The sequence below is a fragment of the Centropristis striata genome, chromosome 6 (assembly GCF_030273125.1).
Source record: "Centropristis striata isolate RG_2023a ecotype Rhode Island chromosome 6, C.striata_1.0, whole genome shotgun sequence".
NCBI lineage: Eukaryota > Metazoa > Chordata > Actinopteri > Perciformes > Serranidae > Centropristis > Centropristis striata.
The window spans coordinates 18,274,001-18,299,238 of record NC_081522.1 but is presented as its reverse complement, the minus strand read 5'-3'; the positions used below and the strand labels follow the sequence as shown (position 1 = coordinate 18,299,238).

At 39.6% G+C, this 25,238-nt stretch overlaps 1 protein-coding gene across 1 annotated transcript; it reads right to left on the bottom strand.

The window, feature by feature from the left end:
• Positions 1 to 1,521: 1,521 nt before the first annotated feature.
• On the bottom strand, positions 1,522 to 18,221 carry cd44b (CD44 molecule (Indian blood group) b). The gene is made up of 9 exons (XM_059336119.1): positions 18,134 to 18,221; positions 17,035 to 17,184; positions 8,377 to 8,542; positions 7,643 to 7,782; positions 7,425 to 7,490; positions 4,614 to 5,051; positions 3,878 to 3,937; positions 3,668 to 3,746; positions 1,522 to 3,454 (listed from the first exon to the last, which is right to left on the bottom strand). The coding sequence occupies exons 2-9, from the start codon at positions 17,099 to 17,101 to the stop codon at positions 3,241 to 3,243; spliced, it is 1,230 nt and encodes a 409-aa protein (XP_059192102.1). The 5' UTR covers positions 17,102 to 17,184; positions 18,134 to 18,221; the 3' UTR covers positions 1,522 to 3,240.
• Between the last annotated feature and the right edge of the window lie 7,017 nt (positions 18,222 to 25,238).

The following is a 25,238-nucleotide window of genomic DNA, read 5'->3' as shown; positions in this document are numbered from 1 at the left end:
ACACACAGAAATCCACTTTTCATCTGTTTCTGTCTTTCAGTTGGTGCAGTTATGACTAAATAAATGGTCAGGACAATCTACATTTATTGATGTGTTGCTTTATTAAATGAACACTAAATGTCATCTAAAATCATTTTGATTACTAAGGTCTGGGCTAAATAGGCTGAAACCTGACAATGAATGGCTTATTGGTTATTTTTAAGCCTGTCTTGTCATATTTGATCTACAAAGACTGTGAGAGAATCAGTAATTATTAATAATTCTATAGATGATGCACATGCTGAAGAAAAAAAGAAACTTTTCTAAATCCAGGCTTGTGAAAAGTGACAATATGCTTTCCATGGACCACCTGATTTATGAGCACGACTGATGATGTGTCCAACACCATCTTAGAGGTCTGAATGTCATTTGCTGAAAGGCTGATTGCAGTCAACAAGGCGGATATTGGCAGATACTAATGTTTGGCAGATATATTGGTCAGAGGGGGTCCAGTTGAATGAAAGTGAGTGTGAAAGTTTTAGTATGACATTGTCCTATTATTTAATTGAATAGTGACTATTTGGCAATTATCTGAAGAAGGGTAAAAAATAGTTTATATCTATGTGCTCTGAAATTAGCATTGGAGTTATATTGCACATTGTAGTAAAAATATTTGCCTTATCTTGCAAAAAACAAAATGAACAAAAAATTATGAAGTGACAATTACATGAAAATATTGACCTCACCTGGGCAATAAATAAATGAAATAATAATAATAATAATAATAATAATAATAATAATAATAATAATAATAATAATAATAATAATAATAATAATAGGTTTTCTGGGAAAATAAGATAAAGGAAAATTATAATCTTAGGCCTATAAAAAATATTGGTCTTATTGTTACAAAAAAACTATAAATGAAAATGATAATTTTATAAAAAACAATAATAATGGCCTGGTACAAAAAATGGTGGGAATAAAAGGATGGTGATCATTTTATAAAAATCCTGGCATTATTTGAACAAAAAAAAGCTCAAGGACATTGATCATTTTAGGAAAAATTGGATAAATTGGATAAAAAATGTATATAAAAAAAAAGAAATATATGATAAGTAATATCACAGAGAATGCAAATTCTTCCCATAGGAATCAGTTATTACATTAAGTTTGAGTTTGCAGCATTACGTATGAGCAGTTTTTAATGATGAGTGCACTGTACACTAAATGCATGCTAAATAAGCAGTAATTGTGCTCTTTTCAGTGTTTCTCAATGAAGACAGTGTGACTATACTTCATGCAGTTTCACACTGTATGGAAAGATGCCATCTATATCTTTCAAAATGGTTGTCTTTATCTCAGTCTTTGTTTCCCATGTTAGCATGTTCTCACATCACCATCCCGGTGCCATGGAAACCTCACTTCCTCTTACGTCGGGGCAATGTAACCATTCGCATCCCACTGTCATGCCATTCACTCGCTTCCTTTTGTCTCCACACACAGAGTAATCAGTGAGCAAACACAACACATTCCTGCACATCATTTTCTATACACATTTATTTCCGTTCATGACTTTACAAATGTTTTCAGCGACATCTTTTTGTTAATTTGTCATAAAACCTGCCTACACTAGTACATGTGCTACTTCTCCTCAAAAGGAATCATAAGAGCAAAAGCAGGAAAAAAAAAACGGAACAAGTCAGAAAAAAAAAATCAGTTTACAATTGCTGTATGTAATTCAAAGATTTTATACTCAAAACCAGGAAGAATTAGCTGTCACACAGGGAATAATATTGATATGCACAATGTATGATATATTTCACCAATGACAAGGTCAGTAGAAAAACTGCAGCATTTTGTTTACATGTGTAAAATGTACAGAGACTGGCGCATTGAGGCCTGGGCAAGCACACAAGCTTCATTCATCACACCCATCCCCCTTGGGAGCACACAGCCGACGCTGTCACGGCCCCTTTCTTATGAAGAAACCTTTACATTACTATGTGTTTACAGCACATGGGCCCCTCATTATCATATGTGCCACGTCTTTTAGCATCTAAAGCTAGGCCGCTGTCATTCACTTGTTGCGGTTTGAGCTTAAATCTTGCATTCAAGAAATGATTAATTAATCCAATTGGTTCTTTAGCTCCTTTTTTTTCTTTAATCAATGTACACACTGTGTATATAGTATGTATACATCATCTTTAACATTATCCTCAGGATAACATCAGGGACTTTATATCACATTCCCAACCTAATATAAATGTATACCACATTAACTGACATCAATGGTGCACAAATTGCACAATTTTGGATGCTATACATTAAGTTGATCCACTCCACTATTGCAAAATCCTTTCACAATTTTTTTAACCTCTGAGGTACTGTTTTCTAATTAAATAACTCTCAAAAAATGACACATTCCTTTATTAAAAAGGGATACAAAGATCCTTTTCTACCAAACACATAAAGCACTGGCAGCTATTGCTAAGGCATTTCCAAAAACATATACTTTATATACAGAGAACAAGAAAAAGGGAATCAAAGCTGCATAAATTAAGGTAGTGACATCCCCAGTTGTCTTGAAAATGGAAAAACCCAAACTCCAGTCCACAGGCAATGTCTGAAATATACACAAGGTTACAACAATAAGTAAACAAAACAAATAAATGAAACATGTGAAAAACATCAAGGGTCTTTTTGCTTGAAATTATATATTTTTTCTATTTGCAGTATCTCAAATAAAATGTCATCGCCATTGATCTATTATTTCCCATTTAGGCTCAATCAATTTAGGATTCACCAATTCTATTAAGAAAAAAAAATTGTCATCAATATGTTCTTCACAAATGAGACCCTCACCACCCCCTCCCTTTATAACCCATCTATCCAGCCCCACGGACAACAAAGCATACAGCTCACAAACACAAAGACACAAAACACATTCACACACCCTGCTATGCACCAATGCACATTACCCCACCATGCATGACGCTCTCTGACCGCCCTAACTAACCTGGCATACCGGACAAACAAAATGCTGCACATGTTGGTTTGAAAGACCCACTGAGAGGCAACAGCTTCACACCCAGTACAACACTTTGAACCACAATCTTTCTAAATAACACACACATATACTCTTTCTCAGTGCTGGCCACCAAAGCAGTTCTTTACCAGTGTTTGGAGCTCCAACCATCTCCTCACTACATTCCTCCCTATCATCACCTACGCTTTCCTGCCTGCTTCTACACTCCTCTCTCACGCCAGCTGTTCTTTATCTGGCGACTCCTCTAGCGTGATGACGGTGAACTCCTCCGTGTTGCCGTTTTCCTGGATCTTCTCCTTGTTCATGAGGGTGACCATTTCCTGCTCTCTCTCCTGGGCGTGGGAGCTGGATGCTGATGCTGCAGCGCCGTTCCCTTCGCCGCCGTCTTTGGATGTGATCATCAGGGTCTGCTGTTTGCCGCACCAGCTGCAAGCGAACATTCAGACACATTTATTTATTATTGATTTTTTTTTTGCCATCCCCCAGTCTGCAGCAAAATAGGTGAAAATTGGAGCACTGACTATTGACTACTCTTCACATTAAGACAGAGAAACATGGGGCAATATTTATGTCCTAAACATGTGACATGACTACTCTATTAGTGTAAGATAAAAACAATGATAGCAATCAAAGTCATACCTTTTTCTTTTGACAACAGCTGCACACACGAGGAGGATAGCAGCAACTGCCACGATCACTAAAAGGATTACCAGCCAGTCTGTAGGGAAAAATAACCCATGAGTAGACAGTAAGAAATTAAGAGTGGTTCCAAATAAAGTGCAAATGTCCAAACATGGTCAAACGTTTTGACTTCTACAGGATGATATGTGAAGTAATATGGCTGCTCACTTGAACTGCTGCTCTCCTGTTGACCTTGATCCAATCTGTCATTGGGTTGTTGTTTTGGAACTGCATGCCAATAAAACAAAAGGAAAACATTTAAATTGCAGGTACGGATAATTCACTGACATATTAAACTCAACAACACCCATAAACTACACTACAATAATATATAATAATACTTTAATAAGTTACTTTCCAATTAAATAATCTGTATAAAATTGTTATTTCTAGTTCTGTTATTACTTTTGTGCATTTGGTGTGAGTGTATATTACACTGAGCCTTATTGTGAATCCTCTTAGAGACATAGAGGCAAAATCCATGTAATAAATCAACTCCACAGCTCAACCTAACACAAGGGGGCGTCATGTGTTCTTAAAATTACTTCAGTGCTCTGAAACCTGTTGCATCTGATGTCAGGATGTGGTGTTCTTTGATTATGTTCCAATGCTTTTTATAAACTCGAGTATCTGCATTTCCTCTGATTACATTTTTAGATAAACATAGGGTAAACCGAATAACAGGAACCTTGCAGTATAATGCAATCCAAAAAATAACTACAGAGTTGAATCTGCTCTCATTCTTTCTGATACAATCTCCAAAAAACTGAACATTTTTAGCTCCACAGAGCTTCTTTTTGGTAATGCATTACATTGTCCGCTGCTGTTACATTGTATGTCACCCGACATCTGAATACTTCACAACCCTTATGTGTTGGTGGACCTTTGTTTGTGTTTTTCTTACCCTCATCATCAGCAACAGACCCAATTGTCTCATGTTGATTTGTTTCAGTGGGAAGATGTGTTTCCTCTGGCTCTCCATCAGGGGCCATTGGAGTGACTGTCTCCTCCTCATAGTGGGTCGGCATCATTCCAGATCCAGCGGGCTGGTCGTACTGTCCAGGAGTGAAAGTGGACCCCACACTGCTGTTCTCCCTCTCTCCAAATGGGTTTGTTTCCACAAAAGTGACCTCCGTGAAAGCATCTGAGTCATCTCGATCACTCACTTCGGTGAGAGGAGTGGTGACTGTTGGTGTAAATTCGATCACATCCCCAACAGCATCTTCCCCAGGGGATACTGTGGTGTCACCACCCTCGCCACCAGAAGCGTCCTCGGTTCGTGCTTTCGGAGTGGTATCTTCCAGGTCATCTGCTGTTGTTGGGGCCTGCGGTTGCGGTGAGGCTTCAGTTGATTGGAGAAGAGAGAGGGTTACAATCACACATAACGGATTCATTCGAAATGTTCTTTTTAAGAACAACATTGACATTTTTTTTTTCATTTGGTTATATCTTTTCCTTCTTATATAAAGAAGAATCATATTCACTTCTCTGGTTTAATATCTTATGATTTTAAATCTTATCATGCCAGCATTAGTGGTATAATAATAAATTACTAAACAAAACATGCATGTTGGGTTGAATTTCTTTTTCTCAGATAATCCGTCTAAAGTGATTAAAGAAATGTTGCAGGTGCTATACAAATATACAGTAAAATGAGTAATATCATGATGCATTTTGTAACAATGTGTCATTCAGTTATCCTCGTTTTGGATTTTAAACATAAAAAAGTATCATAGTTTTGATTTTTTTTTTACTGCTGCTATATAGGGTATAATGTGCAACTTTTTTGCATTGGAATATTTACCTATGTTATATATTATGTGTACTTACATTACATCATTTACACAAACCCAGTGTAATCTGTAATTTTATTCAAGGGAACGGTGTGTTTGATTTGTTCACATGTCAATGGCGTCATATCACTTTCAATGTAAGTTAGTGTTACCTGAGCTAACGTTACTTGTGGCTATTTCATTAGAATGGAATTACATAAATTAAATTAACATGACTAAACACAAAGTTAATAAAACTTCAATACATTAAGTTGACTGGAAACATTCGTTCTGCTTCAGTCACACCAGATACATTTTCATCTGCAACAGTGGCTGTTTAACAGTGAAGACAACAACATCTTAAGATCAGCCTTTTGTCATTATTTGATTGAGAGACCCCAAGTAGCACCGTGCATTCAACAGACAGGGCACCTTCTCTTTGTGACAGCAGGCTCTCAGTTTCTTGTCTTCCTATCTGAGTATGTCTTTGATCCACAGTTCAGCATACCGCATTACTATAATTATAGTCACTATGTGTAAATACACAATATGACAGTGCTATTTACATATTATTATTCTGGAACTATTGCTGATATATGGTCTTGGTTACATAGTTTTCATCAAAAGGTAACCCAGTTTTGGGGAAACAGAGCCATCACCTAGACATAAGGTAAGGTAGTGAAAACTAACCACACCCAGCTGTCTTGTTGCTCAGGCAAAGACAATTTGGGCAAACTCTACAGTATCACCCACCTCAGGTAACATGGCTAGGGGCTGAGGGGGTGTTGATGCTGACTATAGAGGTGAGATCATCTGGTAACAGTGGCGGTTCTAGACCAATCTTACTGTGGGGGCCAAGGAGGGGCCAGTGTTTAATCAGAGGGGCACATTAAAAAACGTCAAAAATTATATTTAAGCATTCAAAACCTTTATTTTGGCTAAAAGTCACATATTTGGAAGAACTACGTTGAATAGTTATTTTTGCATGACAATGACATTTCTCTTTTTTTTGCACAATCACTTTTTTTTATTTTGAAAGTGCAGTACAGTGAGAATGATCTTTATATTTAGCTTTTATTACACAATTAAACTATTATACAATGTTCACATTCTGGGTTCCTTTTGTGTACAATGAGATATTGTTTGAACAAAAAATAGGTAAGAATTGTTCCGTCGGTCATCGTTATAACTTTATCATTTTATTATTAATTTTACACAGGGGCAACAGCAGGGGCCAAGGGCTTCTTCACAGGAGCAGTGGCCCCTGTAGGCCCCTGTGTAGAACCACCACTGTCTGGTAAGGAGACCAAAGTTCCACTAAAATGCTTTCTTTTTAAGTGATTACTAAATATGTTGCTGATCAGTTCTATGACAGATGCCATATATGCATACAGCCTCATAACATGAAATGTTGCTGTTTTTGAAATCCATTTCAATAATTCATTCTTTCTATATTAGTGCCTCAACTTTTGATACATATTATGGAGAAACATGCACTAAAAGACGACTTGCACAATGTAGTGTGATGTATATCGGTTTTCGAGCTGCTCTGCACTTTACTTCCTGTCCAATATACGGTAACGTTATCTTAGCCTCCAGTGATCACATGATAGTTGCTTCTCTTTTCAGAGTTAGCAGTATTAACCATTTGTTTAATGTATGTAAGTATGTTTAGTAAAAAATCCTGAGGCAGCTAGCCTAACTGGCTACTGAAATGAAGAAAAGCACTGTCAGGTTTATGAGCAGGGTGTGTTTAGCTCTACAGTGTTTAGCTTGGTCCTTCTTTGCTCTCATCAGTTATTAGGCTAGCTTGAAGACTCGCGAGCATGTTAGCTACATTAACTTCACTAAACACTGGCAGCCAGAAACATACATATTTGATTAAACACTACATTGTCCAAGGGGTTAATAAGGTGAGCGGTGAATGGGTACATTGTACTAACCTGGTGCAGCTGAGGGTACGTATGCCGGTGATTTAAAGGCTTTCGTACAGTCTTTTGCAGAGGCAGCTGGCACATGTGGGAACAGGAAGTAGATGTTACCAAAACGGAGAGGCAAATAACAACAGGTCTATGCTTTATAAATTTACAGGATACTTGAGTAATCTGAGCATAAAGTTTGGACTGCACTGACAGAGTGTAGCTCCTGTCAGTATAATCACCTTTATCATCATAGCAGTAAGTATCATAGAGTTCTTCAGCTGTACGTGGATTAGTGATGAAGCCAGTCATGTTCAGAGCACAGTTTTCATGGGCCGTGTGTCTGAGGATGGCAGTGCTCATATTGCTGGTCCAACCGTACCTGAATGGACACAACAATATTACTGTTAAAGACATATTTTACTGTATTGTTGATACAGAACGCAATCTGTCTCCAAGTAGCCACGACTAAACACATTACATCATATACTAAGAACGAAAGTAATTCACAGTGCAAAAAGGCATAGAGACAAACTCAGATGAGGAACAAATAGTAGTGTATTTTATTGGAAGTCTGTGGCATTTCTAGTGCGTGACAAATGTTGGGAATTGTAAAAGTGAAAGACCTTCTTCCTCTTTTGTTTGAGTGCAATAATGGAGACCAACTGCTTTTAAAGTTGAAGTTCAGTTGTGGGATTTAATTTTGGTGTGAGAGAAAGCATTTTCTGTGACATTTAAAAAAACCCAAAAACTGACATGTTGAAAGATGAGAGGGCTCAACTCATGGCAAGATTATGAGAATTTGGGGTGCAGAAATGTTTCATCTAGATGTTTAATGTACAATTAAAAATGTTTATAAGAATTGAAATTTGAAAAATAAAAGTTATATAATAATATAACTTTTATATAATATAACTTTTTTTTCACAATAATCAATACAAATACTTATTTTTTAAACAAAGGCTTGTGGTTTTACCTGCATGTTTCCATGTCTATATCAAAGGCCTCCCTGAGTTGATCTAGAGTTGCCATGATGCTGTCCAGCTGCAAACACACCTTTTGAGCCATGTCAAAGTTCAGGGAGTGACGGTTCGCTCCCTCAACAAGAAATACCCCTTTAAAGCTGCAGCCTCGGAAATTCACTGTAGGGAAAGAGAAGGAAGAAAAATACAGGTTCAGCATCTTACATGATTTATCATTATTCTGTTACAGGTTATAGAATCTGTCATTGCTCATTTGTTGTTGTTTATTCACTGTAGCACTTGTTAATTCTAAATAATTTCTAGCCAATAACAGGAACCACGGTGTGAAATTTTGATTTTAGAGGACTATATATGTCTATGGGGGAAACATAACATACAATACTTTTTGGGGAAAAAATAGAGAAATTGTTCCAACTGTTGAAAGGTTGTTGTTTCACCTTGCATATTTTTTTCAAAACTCATATTCAAAACTAGCAGATAGTTAAGCAGCACAAGCACAGTGTTAAGACTACAGTAAGGATCTCAAACCATAACGACAGAATAGACCGTTTGTCCATATGAGCGTTTGTCAAAATGAGTGTTTTGCGGCAATAGCGTTCTAAAAATAGTGCCCATGTCATTATACATACACGTATGGTTTGTGGTTGTAAAGAAGGCTTTAGTTTCTGTGAATTTAGGCTACAAAACCACTGACCTAGGTTCAGGGCAATAAAAACTCCTGGTTAGGCATTGTAAAAAGCAGTTTACGTAAATGCCAAAAGTTAAGTGGTATTTAGGGATACGTGAGCCACATAAGTTACGTAAAAAAAGTGTAAGTATCTCCTGGGCAAAAGTCTATTCGACCCATCCACCTTTTTTCTTTTTTAATTAAGAATTTGAGTGCAAAATAAACATAACCGAAATTATAGAGGAAAAAGAAACATTACTAGTTGATCAGTGACTATGGTTTAATGCATTCATGTGAATACAGAGTACTTAGATTAAGACAATGACATAATTACACAGGGGTATTCCCAATAAACAGAATTATCTGGTGCAGTCATGTATGACTTGAACATGAAGATGAATAAATTAATCCTGCACACTGCTGTTGACTGCTGAAAACACCTCTCACAATTCATATTCACCAACATTTAGGCTTCAACTGGACCTTTACACGTTACTCTCCACAATTATTATGCAGAGAGAATCCTGTCCTGAGCTGCATGCACCACTGTATAATAAGACTTGAAGGTTGAAATCCAGCTTGTTTATTGTATTGAACTGAGTAGTAATGTAAAGTATGATGTAAAAACAAAAATGCAGTCTTCAAATTATATTCCCTCAAACCATTTCACATCACAAGTGAATGTGCGCAGTCTGTAGTGTAAAGCGCTTTGGATAAAATCACTATATAAGTGCAGTCTAGTTACCATTTACATCAGACTATCTGAGAATAATAAGATATTTAATCAAGGCATGATTCCTTTGAAAGACAATAAATTATCATATTGAATTATCACCCAGCCCTACATTGGGTTACATAATGGGAATTTATTATTTGTTTTTGATTTATTAGTGATACCTGACAGAGAAAACACAGCCATTCACTCAACTCATCATACTTTCCATTGGGTGTTTTAGTTACTGATGAGCACATGAATACTTAAAATGTATGGTAGGAAAAATGTATTAATGTGCCATTTGCGTCATTATTCAAGTGTCGAGTCATGAGGCGTCTGGTTTGTTCAGATGAGTTGTCTGTGAGAGAATCACAAACACATCATGGGACAGGCAGCATCTTAAGCATTTCGCCTCGGGCATAGAAATAAAAAAAATCTATTTCTATGTCCCCAGGACTTGCTGAGCCTTTTATGAAACCATGTGTGCCACAACACAACAAGGATAGACAATATATGCACACAAACATAAACTCTGCTGTATGCTTTAGATGCCTGTGAAATAAATGTTTAATAACACCATCACAAGAAAAAAGTTTTAGCAACTGACCTCTTTCTCTAAAGGTTTAGCCCTAACAAAATGCCACCAAACGTCGCACTGCTAGTGGTGCAGTGTGCCTCACGTGTGCTGTTGATCTTATTTGCTTAAGTTTGCTTGACTAAAGCAGAAACCTCAGGGAAATGACTTTGCTTTGTTGAAATGAAAACAAAAATGCAAACTAGGCCTAGAAAATGAGCAGATGAGCATGTGTATGCGTTCACATGTAGATACCTTTTTAAATAGCAGTGTGTCCACTACAAATAGAAGAAGTGTTTGAATTGGCAAGAAAAAAAAACATGTGGGAATTTTCCTGATGTGAGCAGGTGATTATTTGCATTGAGAAAGAAAGAGAGTGACGCCACCTGGGAAGAGTCACGATGGACACACATTTTTCATGCTGAATATTTACCCGTGACTTTGTCTCAAGAGAGTGATCTTTCTCCCACATAGAAAAAAAAATCAGTTAAGTGCATGATAATTTCTGTGGAAGTCCACTGAAAGCTATTTTGAAAAGCATTAAATCACCATTATCTGCAATAACACTAACATCTCCTCATTGCAGATTTCATGGGAAATGGATGAAGTCATAAAATCTATTATCAACCCAGACAATTTGATCAGGAATCATGATGCATCGGTTGTGTGCTTAAAAGACAGTTAGTGATGAAATTGCTGAAAACAGGCATGTGACAACATTTTGTGCTGACGATTCATACTCATAAAATCACAATTTCAGTGCAGTTGTTAAAGTGCAAGTATAATTTGCACAAGTTAAACTGAAAATAGGATCCTTTACCACAAACACCACATATGTCATATAGAGATTTATGTGAGTCCATACTGTACATGCACAGAAGAAACCAATATCTGTTTGGTGCTTGTTTAATGTGTTGCCATGGTAAAGGTTGAACAGGATGTGAAAGGTGTCAAATACAAAGTCACCCAGCAACAACACCAGTTGTACAGGAAAACATCACACATAATATATACTGGATAGCTACATTTCCGAAAATAAAACACTTGTAACTGCTACTATATCTTACAAAAACACAACCACCTTTAAAGAGCAAAAACAGACCAATATAGAACAATGCCTGCTCAATAGAATGCAATTTTATGTTTTATACATACTATGGGAAGCTATATTGCGACTGCTTCAGAGAAAAATTAAATAAACTCAGTGCTTTGTGCTGTAGTTGTTGCATTATACACAGAGTTCACATTCACAAAGAAAATCTTAAAGTCTTGCATAGTCTGATCTATCACCACATTGTTGTGTCAGCGCCGGAGAAGGTCTGGCTGAACCCGTTAGCATTCTGCTATCCCAAAATTAACATTTTAAAACATTTTTGCACAATTTTCAACTTTTAACAGTGAACCTAATAGGGGGAACATAATGCACTTCGAAAATCAATTCAGGACTTATGGTATGTTTCCATAAAAAGTGTGCCCTTTGATTTGCAACCATGCAATGCATTCAGCACACTTCCATCAGAGAACATATAATTTGCCAGCATCTCATTAAAAACGGAATCAGAGTTAAATTAAAACCCGCTGCATGAACTCCAACTACTGCCAACACCACTGCACTGTTTGAGCCAAAGTGACCTACATGCTTTCATGTTAGTTTTGATTTTAAGTGAATATATTTAATATATTTACAACATTTCACTTAACCCAGAGAAAGTAGCCTAAAGCAAAGTGCACAATTTGAAACATATTAGCTAATTTTGCTAGTTTTTGCTAGCTAACTGTTACCATGTGTGTTGTAGCTTGATTGAGCATGATAATTAAGCATTATAAATTAGTTTGCACACAGCCAACATTGCTGGCACACATTTCCCTATTAGTTAACTTGCTAGCTGACGTTAGCTAAACACACCTCATTCACACTGTATGTATTTGAGAAATTAATTGATTTGATTAGCAAATTAATTGATTATATCAGTTTATAATAGGGTTTAAAGGTTAGTTTTTATTGGCATATGATATGATGAATAACCTGAGCAGAACATCCCTGTATTTTCATTTAATTTTTGTTAATTCCCATAGAAATATTGCAAGTCTAGAAAAGACCGTAAGTTTTCAGGAAAGTAGATTTTTGTTATCTTATGACTATATTTATCACTTTACTGCAAGTAAACCACACTTCAAAGAGGCTAGATATAATTTAAAAAAAAAGTCCACCAATTTTTCCACTGGCTGTTATGAGTAAACAGAGCACTCGCAGCAGCAGGAAGTTGAGCTCTCTGCTGTTTGTGGCAGTGGGACAACAAGAGTTAGTGCCAACACTTGTTTTGTCAGGCAGTTTCAGTTGTCAGTTGCCTCTCTCTCTCTCCCTCTCGCTCTCCCTTACACACACACAAGTGAAAGAACCTCAACACATGCTGCCACATGGCACAGTGTCCCTGAAAGTAACGGGGTGAAAAACAAGACAACAGTCCTGGCCTTGCAAACCTGCCCAGAGAGATCAAAGGGAGCACAGCTTACCATCAGTGAGCTGAAAGACAGACTGACATGAATCTGAGGCGCAATCATTAGTATGCAGAAGGAACGGTCATGGGTGTCTTTATACAGTTGAGAAGCCTGCTATGCCAAGGCACTGACTCTCCCAAAGGCTCCATTGTCACCTAATAGAGTTGAAACCAAGGATACTGCAATACTGCAAAGTCTGGGTGTACCAAACCTGAGAGAAAGGGGAGCTTTAAAGCAGCGCCTTGCCAAAAACTCCAGCTGCTCTAGAAGTAATAGACAAGCCTGAGTCTCCACTCTCACTTTATATTCTCTCTCCCCCCGTCTCTCTCCTTCTCTCTTGTTTTCTCTCATTACCCTCTGTTTGTCTTTTCTATGCCAGCAATAAAGTACAAATTACCCCCTGCATGCAGGTGCGCAAACACACAGACCGTTGGCTGATCATTTTTTGAGCCATAACCTTTGTCGAGCCATGACACAGCATGGAGCACAGCGAGAGAGCCGGTTCAGTAGCTTGAAGTCAGGAATAATAACATTTGTTATCTTCTTATCTGCATTTTTCTCTTGTCTTTCACAGATAAACCTCACTGAGAATGTTCTCACTAATATCGTGAGTGCATGACTGCCTTGCTAGAACAGATAATTTACTGTATATGTCCCACTACTACTGTAACATCCTTTTAGCCATAGTTCATCAGCTGGTTTCGAGAGAAACCTTGTTGCCGTCACTCCCACAATGTTCCAGTGTCCTGCATCATCACACTTGAGTGATGTTGCTCTGTCAGCAGGCATGTCTTTCCCTCCACTGGTCACAACAAAGGTCTGCCTGGCCAGTGGGACAGGTGAAACATGAGATATGGTGCAAATATGTTTGCGTGCACACACACACACACACACACACACACACACACAGCATTACCTGAAGGTCACAAGAAGGACTCTAGCTATCTGATTTTCTTTCTAATGTACCATTTCCTTTCACACTTTCTGTCTACTGCACCTCCACTCATTGTTTACCGTTTTGAAAGCAGCTTTCTTTCCAATAGAACAGGCAGAAACCTGACTTCGAACATTCTTTTCGAACATTCACATTTGAAGATAAAGGATACTTTGGCGGCACTTTAAAACATTCTTGGTGCTGCAGAATGATTTCACTGGCGGTTCATGTTTAAAAAGGTTCTTAAAAAGCAGTTTTTCACCATATTAGGTGCATATTTCCATGAATATCTCGATTGTGTTTGTTGTTATTAATCATACAAGGTTTTAAGTCTTTTTTTGTATGGCTGTTTCTTTTTTAATAAATACTTTTTAGGATTTTGGGACACAGACTTCACCTTCTTGCGGAGAACTCGGAGGCAGTTAGCCTAGCTTAGCAGTCAGACTGGAAATGGGGAAATATCTACTCTAGCTAGGTCCAGAGTAAAAAATAATATGCTAAACAGAACATCTGAAGCTAACTTTTACCAAATATCTTGTTTGTCTCATCCATTAAGAAACACACATGTAAAAATGATACTTTGGACATTGTCATGGTAGCTGTTCCCCTCTGCTTCCAGTTCTTATGCTACAGCTAAGCTAATTGCCCCCTTGTACTCGTGTACTGTCACGGAAGTGGTATCAATCTTCTCATTTAATTCTTGGAATCAGAGCAAATGACTTAATTTCAAAAAGGTCAAACTATTCCTCTAAAGTAACAGTACTGTCAATTGCATCTACATTTAGGATAGACAGTGTTTTCTCTGAAAAACCTAAATAATAAATTTCGTCCTTTCTTTCCCAACATGCATGTAGTGCTTTAAATCAAAGTATGGATCCCGTATAATCTGCTGCTTTGCCTGATGCTACATGCCTGATGCTACAGTGAGTTTGGAAATCGCTGCTTCGTGCAGTCGAAGGTGTGTACATTACAGAAGTCATTCTGAGCACTTTTCCCATGGGCACAAAGCCTTATGTGTAGAGGAAGGCAAACAGGGGGGAGTGTGGGTATCAGCATGAAACTCACAAAACATTTAAAAAAAGTAATTACAAGGTTTAAGAGCACACAAAGATAGATGAAACCTAGAATAAGAGGACCATTTTAGACCAGTTCAATCAGTGTCAAAGGCACTGGGTAAAAAAAAGAGAACATTCAAAGAGTAGAGGAGTTATACAAGATATTTGGTGCAGGGCCATTCAGCTTCAGGGTGGTTTAATTTTCAGAGAAGGGTCCGTTGGTAGAGAAGGCAAACACGTGTCTGAGAGTCTCAGGTGGCCGTAGATGGTACTCAGAGCCTGAACAGGCACAAGCCCTCTTTGTCAGGGCTCAGTCCCAGTCCACGAGGCCCCTGACCACCCCTCACCTTGAAACATGACACGGGTGCATGCAGGAGGGGTCGTTCCGGCAAGGAGGCAAATACGGCCCAATTTGCAGGAAGTCCAGCGGTTGTGTTTGGCCTGAGTGCGTGCATTTGAGTTTGTGAGACTGATCCTCCGCAAAGTGGAAGATACTCACTGTCTGTCTGTTATTGCAGTTAGTGGATAATCTGCGTTTGCTATCTCTATAGGAAACCTAAAAAGCTACAAGAGCACTGAGCTTACACATCTGATAAAGTTGCTAACAGATTTGGATTGGTTGAAAGCTCTGTACTATCATTCTGATCATGTCACTACTCTTTGATCTCTTACTTGGTATTAGAGCCAAGAAAACTGATCACTTATCAAATTTGAAAGGTCATCACATAGTCTCGTGATCAACTGAATTATTGAGTGCAGTAATACATTAATCTAAATTGAATTTTTTTTTTTTTTAACTCACATTGCATAGGTCATACAGTTACAAATGAATGAAAAAGGAAATAAGAAATAATTGAATCAACTACTGGGGAAAAACAAATCTGATTACCTTCAGGGCATTTTCAGTCATATTCATAGAAGAGATATCTGTACCCAGTCAAATTACCATTTTTTTCGAGCCATTTTTTTTTAACACTCATACATGGTCATAGATGCCATGGGTGGTCAAACAGTCAATATCTTAAAAACTCCCCATGAATCCCATTTTGGTTAACTGGCCTGGCCACAAGTCCAAGAGTTCTGCTCTTAATGATGTGCTTCAGGCGAAACACAGCCACAGGTTTAAGGTTCAAAGACAACGTCTGGACCAAGACGAGATGTATCCACCGCAGGACAATTCTAGTCAGACAGCAATTACTCTCAACACTCAAATATAGAGACACAAACACACACACAAAAGCACACAATCCCTCAGCTCACAAGGTACCTTAAGGGGAGGCAAACACATGTTGAAGCACAGGAGGGAGGGAACTGGCTCCGTTTCTTTCCTCTTCTCACATACAGTGCACATACAAGCTTTTTAGGCAGTCTCTTATTTGCCTTTAAATACTGGTCAAATTTATAGCTTGATGCCGATTGTTCTTTGGCGCACTGCCAGAGGGAGTCTTTGTGAACAACCCTACTACCACTTCCTCAGGGAACCAGCCAGACGAACCCAGACCTGTTTGATTCAGTACCAACTTCACCTCCAGAGATATACTGCTCCGGGCAACAAATCCAATCAAAACCTTACACTGAAAGCACATGTGAGAGAGACAAAGACAAGGGGGGGGGGAAGCTAGAACGATTGCTGAACATCCTTTGTGTCAGTGAATAAAGCATTAAGCGTGGCAACACAGACTCCAGCTGTATCAGCACAGCAAAGAAGAGAGAAAAAAAGGCTCTGTATTGCTTCTTCTACCTGAAAAGGGTGGCTGCTTGTGAAAGCTACACTGATCATCCAAAACCCTGATAAATAAGGTTCACTACCCAGCGTGTGAATGTGTCTGAGGCAGAGTGTGAGCAAGAGCGCCTGTGTCCTTTGTGTCTGTCAGGAGTCTCAGACTGCCAGACGTAAGCCTGTCTGTGCTGGTGTAGCACACGCTCTCTTGCCGGCATCCACTCATCCATTCTACAAGCAGCAGCAGCAGCAGCAGCAGCAGAGCACAGCCTCTTTCTTTCACTGTCTTTACATGAACACTCACTTAAATTCTCAACAAGGCTCAAAAAGGGAAAGAATCACATTACAGTCTGGTCCTAAGATGGAAACAAAGGAGTGGTGCCAGCCAGCCAGTCAGCCAGGCACAATTTTAGGCAGAATATGGTAAGAAAAAAAAATATCTCCAAACAAAAAGCCATCCGCTGGGCGAAAGGCACAGTCCCCTCACCTTGAAGTTGTTCTGACCTGGTGGAGGCCAGTAATCCAAAGGTGACCCCCAAGAGAAACGTCCACATCCTGGGCAAAGCGTCTGGCGGTGGCTGGGTGAGTAACTGAGAGTAAAGGTGTGAAACAGTTCTCCTGTGGTCCTGTCTTCCCTCTGCCAGGAGTGACGGGTGGTGTGTGTGTGTGAAAGAGAGAGAGTGAATGAGTGAGAGAGCAGTTTAAAAAAAGAGAGGGAGAGAGAGAGAAGAAACCTGTCACTGTGGTGGGAGTTGCTGTGAGTGTCTGGTAGCTGCTGGAGCTGACTCAGACTTTGTCCCAACTTTTCTATTCTCTGCCTGAAAGACACAGAGACTAGTGGCACACACGCAGGAGGGCAAGAGTGGTTCATGTGAGCACACACCCTTCTGCCTCTCCCACACTTGCCCCACCTCCCCTCCCCTCCCACCCCACCTCACACTGCCTCTCTTTTCCTCTAACTCTTTCTCTCCCCTCTTCCTGCCTCTACATTTATTAATGGTTAAGAAGAGAAGGTGATCTCTCCCTCTGTCTGGCTGCTTATCCTCATGTCCCTCCTCCCTGTCTCCCACCCTCCCTCTTCCTCTTTTCATGTTCCTGACAGCAACAGTTTCTGAGAGCCCATCTGGTCTTTTGTTCAGTCCTCACTCCATTTTCAATTCATCCGATTTTCTTGTCTGTGCTCCCTTGCGCTCTCTGTCTCTCTCTCTTGCTGTACGTCTCAGTGTGATCCTGTGCCACCAATTCAAAGAGGTCACATCTATGTTTTTATACTCTAAAAGGTTACTGACATTTCTCTGTGTCTAACATCTGTTTTACCTTCTTTGATCTCAATGCACGGCTTGGCCAATGTCAAACTAATTGGAGGAAAGATATATAAGATGTGAAAGCAAGCATCAGTGAAGAGCTACTCATTTAAACCTCTTTCTATTGTACAGGAATGACAAAAACGATGGATGTGAATGGATGTTCCATTTACGCTTCTTGCTAAGGGTGCTCCTAATAAAGAACCATGATCATGCTATCTGCAATATCTCAACGTCCTTTCTTTTCCACTTTCATCATGAAAAACTTACCTCACCTCTTACCTCAGGTTTAGCATTCCACATCGCCAGGTGACAGATAGAGTCATCTCAGATTTCTGGAATCTCCCTAAGACAACATATCTTGTGTTGTTTCCATGCAATTGTGCAATACTCAAATGATGAATGTGTGACTTCCTTAACAACCAACCATAGCTACAGACAGTCTGATGGCCAGGCATGACCAGCCTGTGGTCGTCATAGGGACAGCACTTAAATAAACAGATGTAGCTTTCAGGTTAACACAGTTATATCGCTCAATTTCACTAAAATCACAGCATTTTCAGCTCATTAAGCCTATAAGGATGGGGACAATAGGGCTTAAGAGTTAAAAGTAGATATTCTTTTCAACCGGAAACTTATTGCACGCTTCAGCTGTGAAACACAGGATATGTAAAAAAAAAAAAACTCTAGAGTCTACTGCCATGCTAGATGGTGCTAGATGGTGCATGCTATATAAGGCTGTATTTACGCAAAATATAATGCAAATGTCCAAAATTAAGCTTTAGGTTTGTGTTGACCATGTTTAGCAGCTTCATTTAGCATGTTAGCATGCTAATGTTTGCCACTTAGCACTGAACACAAAGACATCTGAGGCACATAGGAATTAGTTTTGCAGGTATTCAGTTATAAACTCAAGTATTGGACAAACTGACTCGGTTATGGAACTAAATGAAAAGTAAAAGATGCTAACAATTCATCCAGAATAGACCACAAATGTCAACATTTCATCCACATTTTACTCAGAACCACAACACTTAACCATATGGTGCCACTGGAGGGGAAATGAGGACATCACAAATGTCATTAAGATACATCATCTGGTAATCATTAAAGTCATTAAGTCAGTCAAAGTACATCATTTCATGGCAATTATTGAGCTATTCACTAGGGATCAAAGTGGACCAACTGACTGACTAGCAGACAGACAATACCATCGTTAGAGCTCTGTCGCTCCCTTGGCTAAAAACACCACCAACGCTTAGACTGCCAATGAGAGCTCTGAACAAAAAAAACAAAAAACATCACACAGCTTATAATGACAATGCAGAAACAAGAACAAGTGGAAGGGATTGCAAACAATGCTAAAGATGTTGAGAACAATGTAGTTCCTGATAGCTCAGATGTATCCCCTCTACTTCCTTAAGCCTTTACTGTCATCCGGTTTGGAAAAGCTAAACAATAGCAATGTAAAGTATGTAAATTACTATCATCAGTAGTGTTTAGTACGTTAGGATGAGTGCACAGTGAATGGACAAAGAGAAGAAAAAGAAGAAGCAGGCACACTTCCTTTTAAGACATTGCAAACAGGAAGTTAAGAGGGCTGTCACAAGAGCAAGACGTCAATTGGTTTCATGCGTGGCTACAAACAGAGAGATTGATGGTTTTGGCTGTAGATACAAAGACTAGGATTTAATTGAAGAATATTTAGATTTAGTTTGGAAAACATGTTATGGAAAATAACAACAATTGTATGGCTGTTGGCTATGATTTCACACAGATTCAGACACACATCACATCTTTTCTGGTGACTGAATTCACACCCACACATAATTTCAACCGAAAGATACGTACCAGCAATATTCACACTTTCAACCCCAGAGATACAAGTCACTTCCTGTTTTAGCTGTTGCCATAGTGAAAGTTGTTTATTCTCAAGCAATAACAGCATGAAACAAGCATGTGAGATTGCTTTCACGGTCTTGTTTTTATCATGTAAACCACAGTGAATTTTTCCACTGTGTATGACATGCTACATAAATTAAGATGGCCTTGTCTACAGAAATACATTTTCTTTGATTTGAAGACTAATGCAAATATCTCTAAAACAAAAGTGATCTGTAGTCCAATCTAACAAGGTGCAACTGAAAATGAAACAGTAAAACAGTTTAAGTGAAAACCAAACCGATAGGTTAATGAAAAATGGAGCTTAAGAGACAGAGAAAGAAACATTGGGTGACAGAGAGACTGAAGATGAATGATCATTCAGCCTTTCTTCGTTTTCATTTCCCTCTTTTAGAACAATGTCTGTCCTAGGTTCTTTCTCTGGAGAAACAACTGCAAAGACAATCCACTGCTTTATTGAATAGTTGGGTAAATGTGTAACATTTGCTGTGATTGATAAATCTCTTTTCGAGGAGCTGAACATACAAAGTGTCCGATGTAGGGTAGACTGAGTAAAACAAAGGAGTATCAGGGTCAACACTTGAGCTCTGAAGTTTCAATCACTGTCAGTCTATGGAGGTAAAATAAACTTGTTCACCTTGGTTGAACTCGTGTTTAAGTGCTTGTGTGAACACGGCTAAGAAGTTTAAACAGTTAAACAAGGTTTCAGGGATATTATCAGGCTCTCTATGCTGCATGATGTTACAGAAGCACAAAAAAGAAAAAAACAGGAGATGAACAGCTGTATACTGGGCATGACTAAAGCCTAAATTAAACATCAGACTGCTGAGTCAGCCAATACGGATCCAGCCAGGAAAAAAAAATCCATGATAGCTCTTCAGTAAGGACACACACACACACACATATGCTCTTTACCAGACGCACTTGTGGCTGGGAATCCTTGTGGTAATGGCTGACTAATGGCACCTCCTCAGCATTCCTGTTCAGTAACGTGCCTTTTTCCCTCGAACAGTACAGTCACTGGATTGTGACTTGAGGAGATTGCAAGATGTCCATATACGCACACAGCAGCAAAATCCATCCTTCACTGTCTAAACATTCAGTGAATATAAGTGTTTGAACCGATGTGGTGTAATGTTGAGAACTTCATGGCGTGTGGTTATATTTGTGAAAAATATCAGCTGGTGACAAAGATAGCATTAAGTTTCCACACGTTCAATCTGATACACCGAAAGAAGTTCATGCGATTCTTGGTATTTGTTAGACCTGTTACTATTTCCTGTTAACTAGAACTAGTGTGAGCCAACCAGAAGTCAGTTTATGTTGCTGCCTGTGGTGTGTGGAGGTGAGGAAGGTCGTCAGAGGGGTGTCCTTGTTGTGTACCTTTGGCCGATAGATGAGCTCTGCCTCACTGTGCAGTCCCTCGGGCTGAATGAGCTATCCCGGCGTCACGGGAGCATGACTGGACTGCTTCAAAAGGCCGGGCTTTGTGCAACAACAACAAAGCAAGGGCCCTGCTTGTGTTTGGGTACTGGGACAGCAGAGCGGGCGTGTTTGGACAGTGAGTGTCACAGAGTACTGTATAGCCAACTGGAATGTCTTGTGTCATCCCCCATCTGGGTTGGACTCTCAGTCAGCAGGTTGGGCTGAGGGGAGGGGCAGGGGGACCGCCCCTCTTAGTGCCCCCCATGTTCAGAAAAAAAAAAGACTGCAAAAGTTCCCTCTTGGATGCCACCATGGTAAATAAAACATGATAAAGTGCCCCGTAAGGCACTCTTCCAGTAAGAAAACATAATGAGGTGCCCTGCGGGGGGCCCCTTTAGTGGTGAGAATGAATTAAAGTGCCCTCCAGGTTGTCCCTAAAGGAAGAAGACAAGATAAATTCCCCTCTATGGTGCCCTGCATAGAAAATATGTGATAAAGTGCCATCTAGGGTGCCCATAAATGAACAAAACTTGAAAAATTCCCTATATGCTGGCCTTAAATAGAGAAATTGTTATGAAGTGCCCTCTGGGTGCCTGTTCAGTGAAGGGAATGTGCCTGTAAATGGAGAAAACATGCCTTCTAGTATGCCCTTCCATTGGAGAAAACATGAAGAAGTGCCCTCTATAGTACCCGTAAATAAATAAAACTCGAGAGCGGACCTTAAATTAGGATCACGCAATGTACTGCCATATAGGTTGGCCCACATGCTAGAAAACTTGCCCTACTGCCCAACCGCATGCAGCTGTTGCACTTTTTTTTTTTTTTTGCATCTATCACTGAATGTTATGATATGCCACAGTGATCTCACAGGTGACATTAGTTTAACAGGAATTTACGTGTGCTTCCTTTCAGAACTCTCAAACAGGATGCCTTAAGTAGAACAGAAAAGGGGGCCTTCATCAATGACATCAGCATCTAAAAGTAGTATGAGACAGAAGAAGGAAGTGGAAGTATGAGGTGGTAATTTCACAGCGAGCTTTGAGAGCAAATCTGCATCCCAGTTAAAAGAAGATTGAATAGAGAAGTGCTGGTAGTAAGGGAAAACGGGGAGACCAGAGGAAATCCTGTCAACAATGGTTGAACAAACTTGAGCGTGAGATAATGTGGATGAGAGCAAGCCTCTCACCAACCCTGGTGATCATTCACAAAGCCTGTTCACACAGGGAAATATGTGTGTGTGTGTGTGTGTGTGTGTGAGTGAGAGAGAGAGAGAGAGAGAGAGAGAGAGAGAGAGAGAGAGAGAGAGAGAGAGAGAGAGAGAGAGAGAGAGAGAGAGAGAGAGAGAGAGAGAGAGAGAGAGAGAGAGAGAGAGAGAGAGAGAGAGAGAGAGAGAGAGAGAGAGAGAGAGAGAGAGAGAGAGAGAGAGAGACTGAAAAAGAGACAGGGAGGGACTCCTGAGGCAAAAGAGACTAAAATGGGTCACTATTGGATGATACAATCATCAGGTTCCTTTCATAAGAGGGGAAATTATTCATCATTGATCCTAATTTTATACTCCACAGCACAACCTTCCTTGAGAAGATGGAGAAATCCATTAAACATCCATCTGATTTAGTTTGAAAGCCTCAGGACTGTTAATACAGAAATGGTTGCAAGCTTTGATACAGCCCAGGAGGACTGGGAATGGATGGATGGAGGCTTAGGAAAAGGCTGGGGTGCAGACTGCACAACACCACCCCGCCCTGTGTTACTTTTTGTCAATTAAGAGGTGCTACCAGACCATATGTGCAGTTAAAACCCTTTCAAACATAGAACTCTGACTACTTCTGCTGTTTGAACCAACACATTTATGGGCTGATGCATCTGAAGGACATCCAAATATCAGCACAACAGAAATGCACACTAGCTCACTTTAGTCTCCATAGCAACTGCCTCCATCTCTCTGCAACCATGCTGTGTGTCCATGAGTCTGACCTACACGCCAGCGCAAGCCCCCGCACTATCTTCAAGACCCCGCGCACAGTTCATCAAAACCTCGGCAGGAACAAATTTGATTCCTTCTGTCTGGTGGCTCTCTTATCCAGCTGTTACACATAACAAGATTGCTCGGCGGAGATTGGCAGGCAGCAGTCAGAGCAGTAAATGTCAGACTGTGACAGGAAAGCCAAGGAAATGTCAGGATCTTGTTTTGCTGCATTTGCAGTGCTGATATTTGGAAGGGCATTGTTCAACAGTCTCTGCAGTTGTTAAGCTGTGTGTGATATAGCAGGAAGGAAGGAACATGATTTCACCATCTTGACAAACAGTAGCAGTCATAAAAGAGATGTTGTATCAACAGCAAGAATAGTTGACTTCTTCACAAATATTAGGCCTGAAGGATATTGCATACCAGAGACACAAGGAGGCTTTGTCCTAACACAAATGTCTCATTACACTATGCCGTATGGTAGCACAAGACCATGAGACTCATGAACATTTTCAAGAAATATTACTCGTTTTTCCTAACTTTGCATCACTGTTTTCCTGTCAGTTTGTTGCTGGAGTCACAGATTTTACATCTCATCAAAGGCTGTTTAAAAAAGTATCCAAATGTCTACAGATATGCACACACTTGTGTTCACTTCCTGCCATTTTAACATGTGATTCTTTTTATGTGCTATGATGACATCTTGCTCATTGGTTTGGCCTTCTTATGCAGGTGTTTCAATTTTTGCATTTGACCTGATCTTAGGTTGCTCTGTGAAGATACAGGATCGGTTTCCAGCAGATGGGGAAGTTGTGCACACAGATACTTGCACAAGGCAGCAGTAGGATTATGAGCGAGGCTCACCAAGCAATAACACATTTATACTCAATGAGAGATAAGTGGAAGAAAGGGGTTAGTGTGGCTCAGGCTAAGTGGAGATGATGGATAGTGTATAACTTACAAAATCGAAAGACTTGCAGAAAGAAAGCATGCAAACTGTGGTAAAAAAAAAAGGAAAAGCAGTACTACCGATGAAAAGGTAATGTTTACAGTGACATTTCATACTTTATCTAATCACAAGATGAGATAGACATGACAGAAAAAAAAACTGCACATGCACATCGCTGACTCTCCTCTACGGTGAATATGACTTTAATAAAGCTCTAATGTTAAAGGGCACCGCTTTCATCCTCTGCTCACTTTTTATTTGAGTGTACCTTCTATCACCGTGGTAACTAGCACTGCGGAAGGTGTATGTGTGTCAGCAAATGGCTAGCTGAACAGTGGGCATACTGTAAGAAACAGCAGGGCTGTGCCAATTGCCTGTTAACCCCCCCCCCCCCCCACACACACACACACCCCAACATCCCTATGTACCCTGGCTGTATGTATCCCTCCTCAACGCAGAATCCACACATCTCTGATTCCACAGCAACCACAGAACAAAATGTCCTTGCTCCCAGCAACTTAAAAATAGTTAAGCATATGAAAACTTGCAGGAAATAGCAGAAAAGGAGAGAAAAAAAGCTCTTAGAGTTAGACAGTAATTCTTACTACAGCCCTGACCGTTATAACACAAACTATTAATGCAGTTCATGTACCTCTTCTCTTTCTTTCTTTGCTACCAGCATAATCCACAACTCACCATAGGTCATTTTTATTCTGAATTAAAAATGAAGGAAACCTATCGTGTAAATCAGAAGCACACAAAAAAGAGCAATGAATTCAAACGTGTCTTCAGAGCAAGGTCTTTGCTTTGTCAAACTGCATTTACTGCACCCATCTCATTGCAGACGCCGTCCTTGTAGCAGTGTGTAAAATGGAAATCTAAGCGCAAGACATGAAAAAGTCTGAGATCACAACTTTCCCCATTTCAGCAGCGTCTTTCTTCATCTCAAACAGAAACAATACAACCCCTGTTTAAGCATATCTAGGATAAGCTCTGCCAGACTGGTGCTGATACATATGTAAACAGCTGTTCTGCCCACGCCTACAGGAAAGATAAACATCTGCCAGCAGAGACTGACCTGTATACCAAGCCCAGCGAATTATCCTAATTGGCTTCTATGAAATAATTATGTAATCTCTTTAGAT